Genomic DNA, 14,624 nt, shown 5'->3' on the forward strand with positions numbered 1-14,624 from the left:
TAAGAGAAGTGGAGGTGGGGATTGATAGAAGAGAGGACAGATTGGGAGATGTGTTAGAAATAAAACACTTTTGAGGATGAACAGGATCATTAACTATGAATAGCTTAACTATTCTCAGCAATAAGAGATCTGAGACAATTCTAAAGGATTTATGATGAAAAATACTATCCATTTCCAGAGAAAGAGCTGTCTGGTCTGAATCCAGGTTGAAGCATATTTTTAAAACTCTTTTTTTCTTGTTTTGTGTTTTCTTTCACAAGATAATATAGAAATATGTTTTGCATGACTACACATGTACAACTTTCATGTAATTGGGGTAAAAACAATAAAACAAAATTTTTAAAAAGAAATTAAGTTCTAGTCTAGTCCATAGAGCAGTGATTACACTTTTGTATTGTACCCTTAGTGCTTAGCATAGATCTTAGCACATAAGCATTATCATAAATTAATTTTTCATTTACCAAAGCCATATATATATATATATATATATATATAAAGTTTCTTGAGGACAAGGACTGTCTTTCAACTTGTATTCTTAGCAGTTAGCAAAGTACATGGCACATAAATAAATGCTTAGTAAGTACTAATTGACTATTTGCATTCTGTAGTTTACATGACCAATTCAAACACACTGTGGTTTCTCATCTGTAAAATAAGGGAACAGATCAGGACCTTATGAACCTAATCTGTACTCTGAATTTTATCACCTTAAGTTCAATTGGAGCAATTAAACAATGTTTTGACGAGAAGTGAATGCTAGGACATCTTATATTGATATGAACAAAAGCTATATTACCATGTAGCACATTACCTTGGAAACTTGGCCGACTTTGGGGATCATCCTGCCAGCATTTCTGCATAAGTCTAATCAAGTTATTACAGGCACGAGGTCTAGATTTGGAAATCGGGGGTAGCTCCAGGCGATGGCCTTTTACTACTTTTACCATAATATGCAGAATGTTTTTCTCATCTGAAAAGTAAAGGCAAACAAGTTGGAACAAATCTAATTAAATGAAAGGAGAATATTTTATCTCTAGGGTAAAAAGATAACGATGGGAAAAAGCACAGAGAGCTACTAAGTTTAGATTACTGAGTTGTTAACAGAACTGTCATGGAAATAAAATTTTCCATAGTGTTGCATATATCTTTGTTTTAAGCTCTCCCCTCCCCCCCTTTTTTTTGATGTCATGGTTTTCACAAGGTTCTCTTATTCTTCCACTATGCAGATCCTCACTTACCCTTTTTTTAAGAAGCCTTTTTCAGTTCTTAATCTTACTGCCTTCCCTCTCATATTATCTCTAGCTTATCCTGTATATGTCTTGTTTGCCACTTGGTTATTTGTCTCCTCCATTAAATTGTGGACTCCTTGAAAGCAGGGACTTTTGTTTTATTTTGCCCCCCCCTCCCTTTTTTATCCCCAGCACTTAGCAAAATGCCTGTTACAAAACCTTTAATGAATTATTTATTTAATCATCCAAAAATAGACTTTGTAAGTTGTGACAAAAAACCAGTGGTCAAACTTTTGATGATGACTCATTGTGAATTTACCTACATTTGTTCTTCAGTGATAATCACAACTGGTTACTAGAACAATACTTGAAGCCTTTACCTTCTTGATAGCACCTGTCAGAACATAGCTTTAAAAAAAAACCCAAGTTTATGTCCACACCACAATGAAGTAGAGAAAAATGATTTTAATGGAGGTGAAATTATATGCAATTCAACTCAACAAATTCTCTTCTTTCATTATAATCTTTGATAATGAGGTGGCTCTTCAGCTTGCCACACACTCATTAGCCCTACTTTGTAATCTTTCCTCATCAACTGGTTCATTCCCTAATATCTACAAACATGATCAGGTCTTCACCATCCTTTAAAAAAAATTCTCTTACTAGATCTTACTATAACTGTTATTATTTTATATCTTGACTTTCCTTATTAAACTACTTTTTAACAGACATTTATATTCAATATCTCCACTTCTCCTACACTTTACTAAACTTTCCATAATCTGGTTTTTATGTTCATAATTCAAATGAAGTGGTCTCTCCAACAATTTCTTAGTTGCTGACTCAATTTCCATCTTTTTTGACAGCACTTTACAGCATTGACCACCTTCTTCTTTTGGATACTTTTTCTTCTTTGGGTTTTTTTGGTGTTCTCTGGGTTCCCTGTCTTGCATAGTAAATCTTCATACATGTCATTCCCTTCACTTGCAAGTCTCTCAAGGATTGTTCCAGACTCCTTTTCTCTCATTAGCTCTGGTGGGCTCAAGTATCATCTCTACTCAGAACAAACTGGCTGTCTCAAATTTAACATGCTCAGGACAGAATTATGATCCATGAAATGATCAATTTTGACTTCAGAAGAGACAATGAAATGAAAGTTTGGAATAAGGCATACGTTTTCTGACATGTCTATATTTTGCTTGACTATTCTTATAAGGGAGAGCTTTATGATGGAAGGGAGTAGGAAGTGAGAAGTAACAATGATAATGGAAAAAAAATCTATAAAACTTTTTTTTTTGAAGGAAATAATGCAGAATAAGTCTAGAGAAGCAGTTGGATACAGACTGGAGAACCTTAAATGCCAGGTTAGAGTTTATAATGGAAAGATTTTTAAAAAGAATTACATTTAAGAATTTTATATTTTTTCAATTAATAGGACAATGGCGCATATAAAAATTTAGGAAGATATTTCCTTTCCTTCCTTTCTATGATTCTAGTAACCTGAGCAGTTAATCAACATTGATCTTGTTCAGGAATTGTTTTTTGTGTCATAGACCCCTTTGGTAGTCTGGTGAAGCCCATGACTCCCCTTCTCAGAACATTTGTTGTCTACATTTATAATTGAAAGAAATGTTAAGTTTCAGTCTAATGAACATAAAGTACTAATTTTTGATCCATCCAAGGTCTAGGACCCCTTGAAATCTACCCATATATTTCATCTTAAGAAATCCTGATCTAGATAGATTTCACTATTACATAGTCACTGATCAATGCCAATCAGTGACAAGGTACACAAATGAAGAAAATCCTAGAATAACATCTCTTTCTTCTTTATCAAATCAGCAAGAGAAGTAAGTTTTAAGTAGTGATCTAAGGATGAAAAGAAGCCAGAGACACCCTTTAAATATTATTATTCCATTGGATGCTATGGGATTCTGAATGCTGCTAATTATCTCTTTCAAATGTTATGGTATAAAGAAGCACTGAATTTGGAATCAGAACACCTGTACATGAATTTCTGTCTGCTATTTTCTATGTGTGAACATTAGGAAGTTACTTTCCCCCTCTCTATCTGAGCCCTTAATTATTAAATGAAACTGGCAGATAAAATTCTATAATTTACATGTAAGTTTATAGGGAGGGAATGGTAAGTACTAGAAGAGACAAATTTCATATTAGTGAAAGGGTATCCTTAATGTGATTTCAGTCTTGATGTCTTTGTGACTGGAATTATAATTAATAAAAAGAAGCAGACTTTGATATGGTAGTATATTACTTTAAAGCCTAAGCTGAACCCTTCTTTCAAAAAAGTACATTAAAATGCATCATTGTGGATGATGTGGATTTACATGATCCAATGATCTACATTACAAATTGTGGATTATTTGCTCAGTTAAAAATCAGTGGCAGTATTCTTTTAGTAATACTTCATTCAGCTTCATACAGAATTTTATATAATTCCAACTTTTAAAAAATATTTTTACTATTTTATTTTTAATAAATTTCTAAGTTTCCACATTTGAGATACCTTCTAACTTTCACTGATAGAGAACACAAAAACATCAAGTTTTCTAATTCTGGATTGCCTGATAACACCTCAGCGTTCTGCTATGGTATCTTCATAGCAATCCCACACAAGGGCCTTTTATTCTTGACATTTACATTCATATATCTGGAACTTCAGCTATCATCTACACAAGACATAGAATTGGCAATTTGCCATCTCAAACTATATGACTACATTAATTGTAGTCTAAACAAGAAGAGTTGGAAAAATATATATTAAAAGGATGAATAATAATTCCTTCTAGGAAGAAGAATTGTTTTCTTTATTTAAACAAAAGCATTATGAAGAAAGCATACTAATTTAGAAAATAACTTTAAAATTTCCAAGCACATAATATACCAAACTCAAATATAAAAAGAGAAAACTTCACTTGCCTGCAAAGGGTTTTTTCTGTGTAAGGACTCCCCAGATAACAATGGCAAAACTGAAAAAAAGAAAATTATGTTTGTGAGCTGCCTGCCTCATTAGTTTAATTCTTATGAACTATGCCCAGTAACTATGTCATATAGGTAAAACATGCTCTGAAAGAATAAATCTAGAATCTGAAAAAAGGGAGCTTTATCTATAATAATTTTAATTAAAGTTAAAATGCAGTTAATTCACAATTAACTTTTAAAAATATGATACAAGCCATTTAAATCAAAAGTTCATCAAATGTTCATTAAAAAGGGCCAAAAATTTTTGGATTGAGTTGACAGCAAATACAAAAATAAGGCCCATCACTTTAATTGTCAAAATTATTTTATTGAAACTTGAGAAGATTCTGAAAATACTCAGAATACAGGAAATTGAAATTTGTAATCTCAAAATCTTAAACCACAAAATTTTGAAATAGGGAAAATCTTTTCTCCCCCAAATTCTGTAAGCTATAATTAGTTTCAGAAGTCTAATTCATCAACAGAGGTACCACTAAAAAGCATAGCCATGAACACACACACACACACACACACACACACATATACATATACACACAGTGATAATTTCAAACCAGCCAACTAAGTTCTAAGAATCAATAGTTCTTTAAAAAGTTTCTATAATGATTGATGGAAAAGTAAAAACTGAAAGCCAATTGATTCTTTGCTAAAGATCAATCAATGAAGTATTTAGGTTTCTCTTTTCATCTTCCCTTTGCTAAAAAGTACAGGCTAATTAAGACCATCAGACTTTGAGAAAGGAAAAAGGACAGATAGCAGCCATAAATGTCACTGAATTAATACATATATATTTCCACATCTATTTACTTAAAGTATTTGTACAAGATATTAATTATAAGAGTTCTTCATATAATATTAAAAAGAAGGAACACATCCTGGAAAGCTGTATACAGACATATGCACAAATATTTAAAGCATCGAATTTCCACAAACATTCAACAAATAAAACCTGTAGTTTGCAAAAATGCCAGACCTTCAAAAAAATGTCATAACTTATCAGCTTAGTAATATAAGTGACTGTCATTGGCACTTTCCCAAACTGTTAAATATTTTTCGCCTGCAGCTAAGTAACATTTAAAATGGGAAAAAAAAAAAAAAAGAAAAAGAAAAAGAAAAATCTTCTATAGCCTTCCAATCCAGCCACAATCTTTAAAAAGTCCCTTTAACAACTTGACTTAGTGAGAATGATGAAGCAAATCATTTAGTTATGAGTAAAGGACCATATTTTTTGTTTAGAAGTTCTTCCAGGTATTTATCCCATGGAAACTTGCTAAATTCCTTGAGAATTTCTCAACCAGTTGTTCCAAACAATCAAATTGCCCCTGCAAATGAAATCTTTACCTGTATACATCATGTTTGATATCAAAGAATCTGCTCTTCTCTTTTATACGTTCTGGAGGTAAATAAGCAATTGTACCAAAAAGTCCATCAATACTGAGATCCTGGGAATGAGACAGGCCATGACATTTAGCTAATCCAAAATCTGAAATCTGAAAAGTAAAAAGATTTTTAAAAATTAATTAATCAAATTCCAAGTAGAACTTGTTTGAATAACAAAGTAATGAGTGAGAACACTTTTATTATGTTAAACACAAATTATGGAATATCTTCATAATGTTTGAATGCAAAAAGACTTCTAAAAAGTTTAAATTGGAAGCATCTTTTACTTTTGATTTTCTGTAAAATAATTATTACCTAAATGTTTTTGGTTTTTTTTGTTTTCATTTTTGAAAAGGTTTCCTCTCTATTTAAAGGTTTAATTTATTCCAATTCAAAACCCACCCATTTTCCCCATAGTAAAATGCAAAAATACCTAAAAAGGTATGGCAAAGTTACTTTTTTTTTCTGTGAAGCTACATTTCTGCCATTTTGCTTGACAGGATAGAAAATGAACAATAAAAGTACAGTAACTTTCCCACCCCATCCCCCCAAATTAAAGGGATGGCATGAGAAACTGACAGCATAAAATACTGTAAATCTGGTTATGCAACATGGCCTACTTAAGTGAACAAACAAGTAGAAACAAGCTTTTTGTGTGAAAGCATGTTTTCAATTGCCTTTTTAAAAGACACCAGAAACCCAAACTATATTTGCTTCATATAGTCCTGTAAATCAATATAATTTGTCTTAAGAGCTCTCCCCATCTACCATGGGCTATATGCTGTATAGAAAGGTCAAACAGAACTTGATAGATATAAACACAAATTAAGATTGTTATAGATATATACATTATGTATATTTAGGCGCTTACATGTAGCTTAGGTAAGGTGCTCACTTCTAAGCCAGCTACTTGTTACCATATTTATTCCCATCATCCTGAGGACATATGTTTAAATATTTTCTTATTGTTTACTAGCACTGGAATTCTCCATTAAACAAATAGCTCTGAGCACACTACTATTCCTGTCCCAGTTCAGTAAATAAAGAAGCATCAGTGCTACTGGCTAAACAATAAACCAAAGACAAAATGTTTCAGCAGTAAGCTCATAACTAGAATCATCTCTAACCATCCTTGTTACTCTTGACTTCTCATTTCTAGAATATAGTTCAATCAGTCAACTTTCTCACAATATCAAAGTTTTTTTTTTTAATGTTTTATGTTTCTTTGCAAGATTCAAAATAAATGTAGTTTTCTCAGGAAATAAGTTTGTTTTCTTACCTTTTTCTCTTTAACTCAGTCTCTCTTCATCTATGACAGGAAAGTCTCTCCAAAATAAAATTTTGATAAGGATCTCAAGATTCTAGTGGCTCCAAATAGAAGTCTAGCCCCAGAATGATGAAGATCTTAGTTCAAGACCCTCTTTGACACATACTAACTTGCTATTTGTACATATAGCTTACTGTAAAAATCTGTTCTCTACCCCTCATGCTCTCTAGGTATCAAATTTGCTTTCATCTTCCTATTTTTTTTTTTCTTAATTTCATCTTCTGTCTCTCTCATGACACAGTCTTCCTTTCAAACCCTCGTGGCCTTTCAATCATTCCCTTTAGCTCACTGTACAGGCTAGAGATTTGGAATACTTGTTCTCTATTACCATTTACCAGATTTCCCTCTACCCCCACCATTCATTGACCTTCTTTTTTGAAGTGAATTAAATTCATATTTGACATACAATCAAAATTCTGTTTACTGTTATATACCAACTCTCCTTTCCTGAGAGTTCAGTAATCTGGCTCACAGTCTTTCTCCTCTTCTCAACTCCAACCCTAATACTAGATCACTTAAATATAATACATCCTCAAGCACCCTAAACTCTGAATGTTTCAGCTTGCTTTCACCATTATTTACACTTTTACCAAACCATAGCTATACACAAAAATGATCACACTTTTGATCTTGCCATCACTCAGAAATGTTTCATCTTTATGATTTTGACTTCTGACATTCCTTTATCTTATCAAAATCTATAGTCACTTGACTTCTCCCTCTACCTCTCTTTGTCCTAACTTCAACCACCAATCTTTCCAGGCCTAACTCCCTTATATCCTTTCTCCATCTTGACCCCTTGGTGACTGAGTTTAATTCTGCCCTCTACCCTGGTCCTCTGCCACCCTAGCCAGTGAAAGACTTTGCCTTTCCAAGCCTTTGGATTATTCTACTCATGTGCTGCTGAACTGAATCAGAGAAAATCATAGTAACTGTGCTGACTGGGTACACATTTATGTTATGTAATCTCAAAATGGGCCTTCACTATGGCAAGGCAATTCTTTGACAATTCCCTAATTATCCCACTCAAGAGCTTTTCCAAACCTTTTCATCCATTCTCAAATCTCACATGCTTCCTTCATCCCCAAATTCCTCAGTTAAGTACCTTGCTTCATAATTCATAGATAAAATTGATATCATTCACCCAAAGCTTCCTCTTTTCATCTCCTCCTCAATGAATACCTCTCAGATGCCTTCCTTCACTCTTGTCTCATATGAAGAGATGGCTCTTCTTACCAAACCTAACCATTCTACATGCAAAAATGAACCCAATCCCTTCCTTCTTCTAACAGAATACACCTAGCGTTCCTACTATCATTTATCTGCAAACTCTGCTATTGGTTATATTGACAAATATTGTCAAACCATTCTCACTTAAGTTAGCCATTCCCACTATCATATCTCTTCTCCCTTTTGGAAGGCTGTCTACAATATGTCTCCACCTTACATCTTTGCAGTCTGGGTTCTGACCTATATCAATTGTCAAATCATGGCTTTTTCTCAGTCACTGTTCTTGACCTTTAATACTATTGAACACTCTTTTCTTACTTGTATCTTTCTACATACCACATTTTTGTGATGCTGATCTCTCCTGGTTCTCTTCCTATTTTCTTTTTATTGTCTTTGCTAGATCTTCATCTAGGTCAGGCCCACTACAGGTAAGTATCTCCCAGGACTCTGTCCTTTATGTAATTTCAACTGGTGATTTCATCAGTTTCCATAAATTTCACACATCTATATAGTAATATCTGCTTATCCTGGCCCAGCTTTTCTATTATCTTCCGGTCTCACATTACCAACTGTCTATTAGACTTCTTGAATGTCCCATATGAATTTCCCATAGATAAGCCCAACTAGACTCATATTCCAAACTGAACTTATTAGCTTTTTTCTCCAACCCTCCCTCTTTTACTATCCTTATTCCTGTCAAAGGTACCACAATCTTCCTAGTTTAAATAGGCTGTCATTCTTTACTACTCATTTTCTTTTACTTCCCCCTAGTCTATGCCCCCTGCTCATCAAATGTTTTGCCAAAGCTCACCAATTTTATTTTTGTGACATCTCTCATATATTCTCCCTTTTCCCCTCTAATATTGCCATTACTCTGGTGAAAATCTCAATACTTCATACAACAGCTTATTGACTGGTCTTCTTGCCACAAATCTCTGTTCACTCCAATCTATCCTCCACTTAGCTGCCAAAGTGATCTTCCTAAAATGCAAATCTGACCATGTCATCCTACATAAACTTTTAGTGACTATCACCTTCAGGATCAAATATAACATTTTCTGTTTGGCATTCAGGAACTTTAATAATTTTCCCCCTGCATCTTTTCAATCTCCTTTTGCTTTACACCTCCCTTTTGTGCTCAGATCTAGTAATACTAACCTCCTTTCTAGTCTTGTTACAATAAGACACTCCATCTCCCCATTCTAGGTCTTTTCACTAACGCTCTCCTCTGCCTAGACTTCTTATCCTCCTCATTTTTACCTCTTGCCTTCCTATAAAGTCTCAGCTAAAATTCCACCTGTTACAGGAAGCATTTTCATTTAACCCCTTAATTCTAGTGCCTTCTTTATAATGAATATTTTGAATTTGTCCTATATATATAGCTTGTTTGAACATGTTTGCTTGGATGTTGTCTTTCCCATTTGATTGAGATTTCTTGAAAGCTGGATCATCTTTTTCCTTTCTTTCAATCCTTAGCACTTAGCACAGCACCTGGCATATAGAAGGTGCCTAATAACTGTTTATTGATTAATTCACTGATTGTTCTTACAATTCTACAGTGACTTAAGGGTCACTCTCTTATTCCTGTTCTCTTCAAACCAATCCTGTCAATGTCTTACCCAAAAGCTACCCCTTTTATTATGCTCTATAGAATTCCTACTGAATAGATAAGAAATTTGTTTTCATCTTAAATCTTCTCCTTTCCTGTTTCTTCCAACTTATTACACTCACTGAAATCTGGATCCCTTCTGATGAAATACCCTCCCTGGCCACTCTCTCCAAACTAGATTGTACTTTCACTCATACTTCAACCACTCCTCCACATTGTGGGAGTTGAAATGAACCTTGTTTACGCAATTAAAATGCTGTAGCTATTATCTAATGTTTTTCCTTTCTCCAACAAGTTCAGTATTTGGCTCAGTCTTTTTCCAACTTCTGCTTTTATATTGGGGAACTTCAACATATATAATGACAATCCTTAAAATATTCTAATCTCCCAGTTTCTCAGTTTATTCATTTGCTACAACCTTATTCTTCCTTCCATCCCACCACAACTACAGAGAAAAATGGCCTTATACTGAATCTAATCATTACCCATGTGTTCCTACCCTTTGACTACTTCCAACTTCCATTTTCTTTACTACTATTGCTGCTGAATTAAATTGGAGAAAAACCAGAAAAAAACTATATTAACTGGATCTACTACCCATTTGGAGCAGCTAGGTGGCTCATTGGATAGAGCAGTGGGCCTGGAGTTAAAAAGATCAGCACAACCTCAGACACTTACTATGGGACCATGGCCTACATAAACTTGGAAAAGGAAAAGGCAAATAACTCCAAGATCTTTGTCAGGAAAACCCTATGGACAGTTGATCATGAAGAATTGGACATGACTGAGCAATTGAACCCATTTATGTTATATCATCTCAAATGAGTCCTCACTGTTACAATAGTATTCTTTTGCACCTGACTAATTGATTCATTATTCCACTTGCCACAGGAGCTTTTCCAAACCTTTCCCTTCCTTTTCAAACTTTCCATTGTTCTCTTTCCCTTTACCAATAGAGGTAATGCCTCATAATTTGCTGAAAAAAAAATAAGGTTACTTACTAAGTGCTTCCTTTTCTCTCCACTCCTAAACTCACAGGACTCAGATTCCATTCTCTACTAACTTCTCCTACATCTGTTTCCTCTGAAGAGATGGTCATTTTCCCTGCCAGTGCTAACCATTGGCCAATGCACAAGTGAACTCATTCAGTTCATTCTTTTTCATCTGATTGCCCTACCCATCATCCTCATTGTCTCACTTAACTTTCTCCTTATTTACTGATTGTCTCCCTACTGCCTAAAATAATGCTTCTTATCCTTGAATCACCCTCATTTGATTCATCTGTTCTCCAATAGCTATGATCCATTTATTCTTTCTAGCTATCATGCTCTATCTTTCCTCCATTTTATCCCTATCCTTGAGAAAACATTTTATAATCAATGTTTCTAACTCCTTTTCCCTGCACAATGGAACAGAATTCAAAATGAAAGAATAGGAGGTAGAAATATATCTTAGCTCTTTCACCAAATTTCTTCCACAAAGGTATAGAAAACATACCAGCCTAAATTCTGATCAGGAAATCAAGATAAAATAACAATCAATGATTTTTTTCTAACTGAGGGAGACAGGTCTGTGAACACTGGAAATGAGGTTTAGCCAGGAATATGCCTTCTATTTCTTAGCCAGTACCAGATAGTTTTGATAATTACTGTCTTATAATGTGGTTTAAGATCTGGTACTGATAGACCTCTTTCCTTTACATTTTTAAAAATTAAATCCTTTGATATTGACTTTTTGTTCTTCAAATGAATTTTGTTATTATTTTTTCTAATTCAGTAAAATGATTTTTTGGTCACTTCAGTTATTTTTCAGCTGTGTCTGACTCTTCACGATCCCATTGAGGTTTTTTTTTTGACAGAGATACTAAAGTAGTTTGCCTTTTCCTTTTCCAGCTCATTTTATAGATGAGGAGACTGAAATAGGCTTAAGTGTCTAGGGCCACACAACCAGATTTGAACTCAGGTTTTCTGACTTCAGACCCAGTGATCTAATAGCTGTTCCTAATGGTTCAGTAAGCCATCAATAAATATTAAAATGAAGTCAAAAGACTTTTAAAAAATTAAAGAAACTGTGAAGTATGTCACAGCAAAAATAACTGACTTCAAAAGTTGGTCAATGAGATGAAATTTAAGAATCACTATACTTCGTGAAAGCCATGACCAAAAAAAGAACATAGTCATCATATTAAAGAAATCAAAAAAGAAAACTACTCAGATGTCCTCTTAAAATAATAGGGCAAAATAGAAATTGAGAAAATCTATCAGTCATCCTCTAAAAGCAACCCCCAAATAAATACTCAAAGGAATTATCATAAGTCAAAATCCAGAGCTCCTAATTAAATAGAAAATATTTTAAGAGCCCAGGAAAAAAGAATTCAAGTATGGAGAAACCACAGTCACCCAAGATTTAGTAGTCATATAATAAAAAAAACCAGAGAATTGGGAATAAGATATTCCAGAAGGCAACAGGTGTAGGCTTGCAATCAAGAATTACTTACCTAGTAAATTTGAGTATAAAGCTATAGAGCAAAAATGGACATTTAATGAAATAAGGGACTTCCAAATAGTCCTAATATAAAGACCTTATAGGAATAGAATATTTGGCAAAAATAGGAGTTAAGAGAAACATAAAAAGATAAATATGAACATGCAATTAAAAGGGACTGAACAAGGTTAAACTGTTTACATTTTTAAATAAGGAGATGATACATATAGTCCCTCAGGATTTTATTACTTTTTCCTATCCTTTTAACTCTCATGCTTTGACAAAACGCAACTTTACTTCTATCTGTCTTCCTTGCTTCTATTTATGTGCTGTTAAATATGGTTGAAGGAAGTGTTATGGCCAGAGCAGGGGATTTATTCCTACAAATTTATATAATCCACAGCAGAGTGGATTAGAAACCAAAATGCAAAAAACATGCTGTGAATAGGAAATGGGGGGAGGGGAAATTACCACAGAGTCAAAATAAGTGAGCTGATGCAAATTTATCCTTCTTCAGAAATACAAAAGGTTAAGGGTAGCTAATTAGTAATCATGATCTCACACAAAACAACAGCACAAATTGACCAAAAATGTTATCATAGACAATGAATTATAACTAATATTAAACATACATGCAACATATGCCATAGCATCTTCTTTGTTAAAGGAAATGTTTAATAAGTTATTGGGAGAAATAAACAATAAAATGTGGAGTACTTCAATTTACCCTTCTCAGACCAAAACAAATGTAATAAAATCATTAGCAAAAAGGAAATGAAGAACTTGATTAAATTTTAGAAAAGTTAGATAAACCTCTGGAGGACAATGAATTGGAATACAAAGGAATATGCATACTTTTTCAGCTATGCATGACATAATTACAAAAAATGGCCAAGTATTAGGGTATAGAAACTTCACAAACCCAGAAAAGCAAAAATATTCAAAACATTTTTGCTGACTATAATAAAATAAAAAATCCCATTCAATAAAGGGATTTCGTGCAAAAATACAAACTTAATTGTAAAATAACTTAATCCTAAAGAACACAGGTAAAAGAAAAAAAATCATGAAACCATTAAGAATTTCATTGAGAGTAGTGAGAAAAATGAGACTGCATATTTTGGGAAGAGAAACAAAGTAGTATTTAAGGGAATATCTAAGTTTGTAAATGCTTTCATCAATAAAAGAAAAAAGCAATTTAATAAATTGGGTAAGCAATTTTAAAAAGCCTAACAATGAGAATTCCTAATTTAATGCCAAAATAGAAATGCAAAAAAATCCAATTAGGTTAATAAGAACAAAAAAAAAAAAAACAAACCAGAAATTAATAAATAATACTAGGAGCTTTGAAAAAAACAAACAATAACAGTATTGAAGCTGTTCACAATACAACTTTACTCAGCTTGACAGAACAAGAAATAGAATACTTGTCTTAGAAAAAGAAGTTGGAAAAGCTTTAACTATTTCCCAAAGCAAAAACCACAGGAAAAGATCAATTTATCAGTCAGTTATAACAAACAATTAAAGAACAATTACTTCCAGTATTACATTAACTCTACGGAGGTGAAGAAGATGAAAAGAATGGGTCTCATCAAATTTCTTTTAGAACACAAATGTGTCCTAAATACCTAAACCAGAAGGTCAGAATAGAGAATAAAAAAAGGAAAGCTATAGATCAATATTACAAATGAATATTAATACAAAGATCAGAAGTAATATATTATCACCAATGTTATTCACATTGTAGAAGAAATGCTAGCTATAACAACAAGAAAAAGAAATTAAAAGTATAAACCCTCATCAACCCCCCCCCCAAATTTTCACTTTTGCAGATTATCATGGCTTACTGAGAAAATCTTAGCTAAAAAGCTAATTGAAACAGTTAACAAAATTAGCAAAGTTGTAGGATATAAAACAAACCACCTATACTCTATTTCTATGTATTACCAAAAAATGAGATAAAAATGGATAGAGCACCAGCCCTGAAATCAGGAAGACTGAGTTCAATTCTGATCTCAGACACTTTAATACTTCCAAGCTGTGTGGTCCTGGGCAAGTCACTTAACATCAATTGCCTCAGGAAAAAAACAACAACAACAATAAAAAAAAAACATGAAATAATGAAAGCTAGCATAAAATACTTGGGAGTCTATACACTGAACTATATGAACATAATTATAAAACACTCTTACATAAATAGATTTAAATGGTTGGAGAAATATTACTTGCTTATGGGTAAGCCATTCTAAAATAATGAAATTATGATATTAGCAAAATTAACTAGTTCAGTGCCATATCAAACTAACAAAGAACTTTAGAATTGGAAAAAAATAATAACGAAATTCATCTGGAAGAATAAATGGTC

General features: G+C 33.2%; 1 protein-coding gene across 1 annotated transcript in view; it reads right to left on the reverse strand.

Moving 5' to 3' along the window:
- Window positions 1-14,624, reverse strand: part of RIPK4 (receptor interacting serine/threonine kinase 4) — a 64,885-nt gene that overhangs the window by 18,237 nt on the left and 32,024 nt on the right. The window contains exons 3-5 of the mRNA XM_074300484.1: window positions 5,571-5,719; window positions 4,170-4,219; window positions 812-970 (exon numbers count right to left, since the gene is read on the reverse strand). Of these exons, the coding sequence (XP_074156585.1) occupies window positions 812-970; window positions 4,170-4,219; window positions 5,571-5,719 (358 nt within the window). The remainder of the gene's footprint in view (window positions 1-811; window positions 971-4,169; window positions 4,220-5,570; window positions 5,720-14,624) is intronic.

This window comes from Sminthopsis crassicaudata, chromosome 3 (assembly GCF_048593235.1).
Source record: "Sminthopsis crassicaudata isolate SCR6 chromosome 3, ASM4859323v1, whole genome shotgun sequence".
In the NCBI taxonomy this organism is placed as follows: Eukaryota; Metazoa; Chordata; class Mammalia; order Dasyuromorphia; family Dasyuridae; genus Sminthopsis; species Sminthopsis crassicaudata.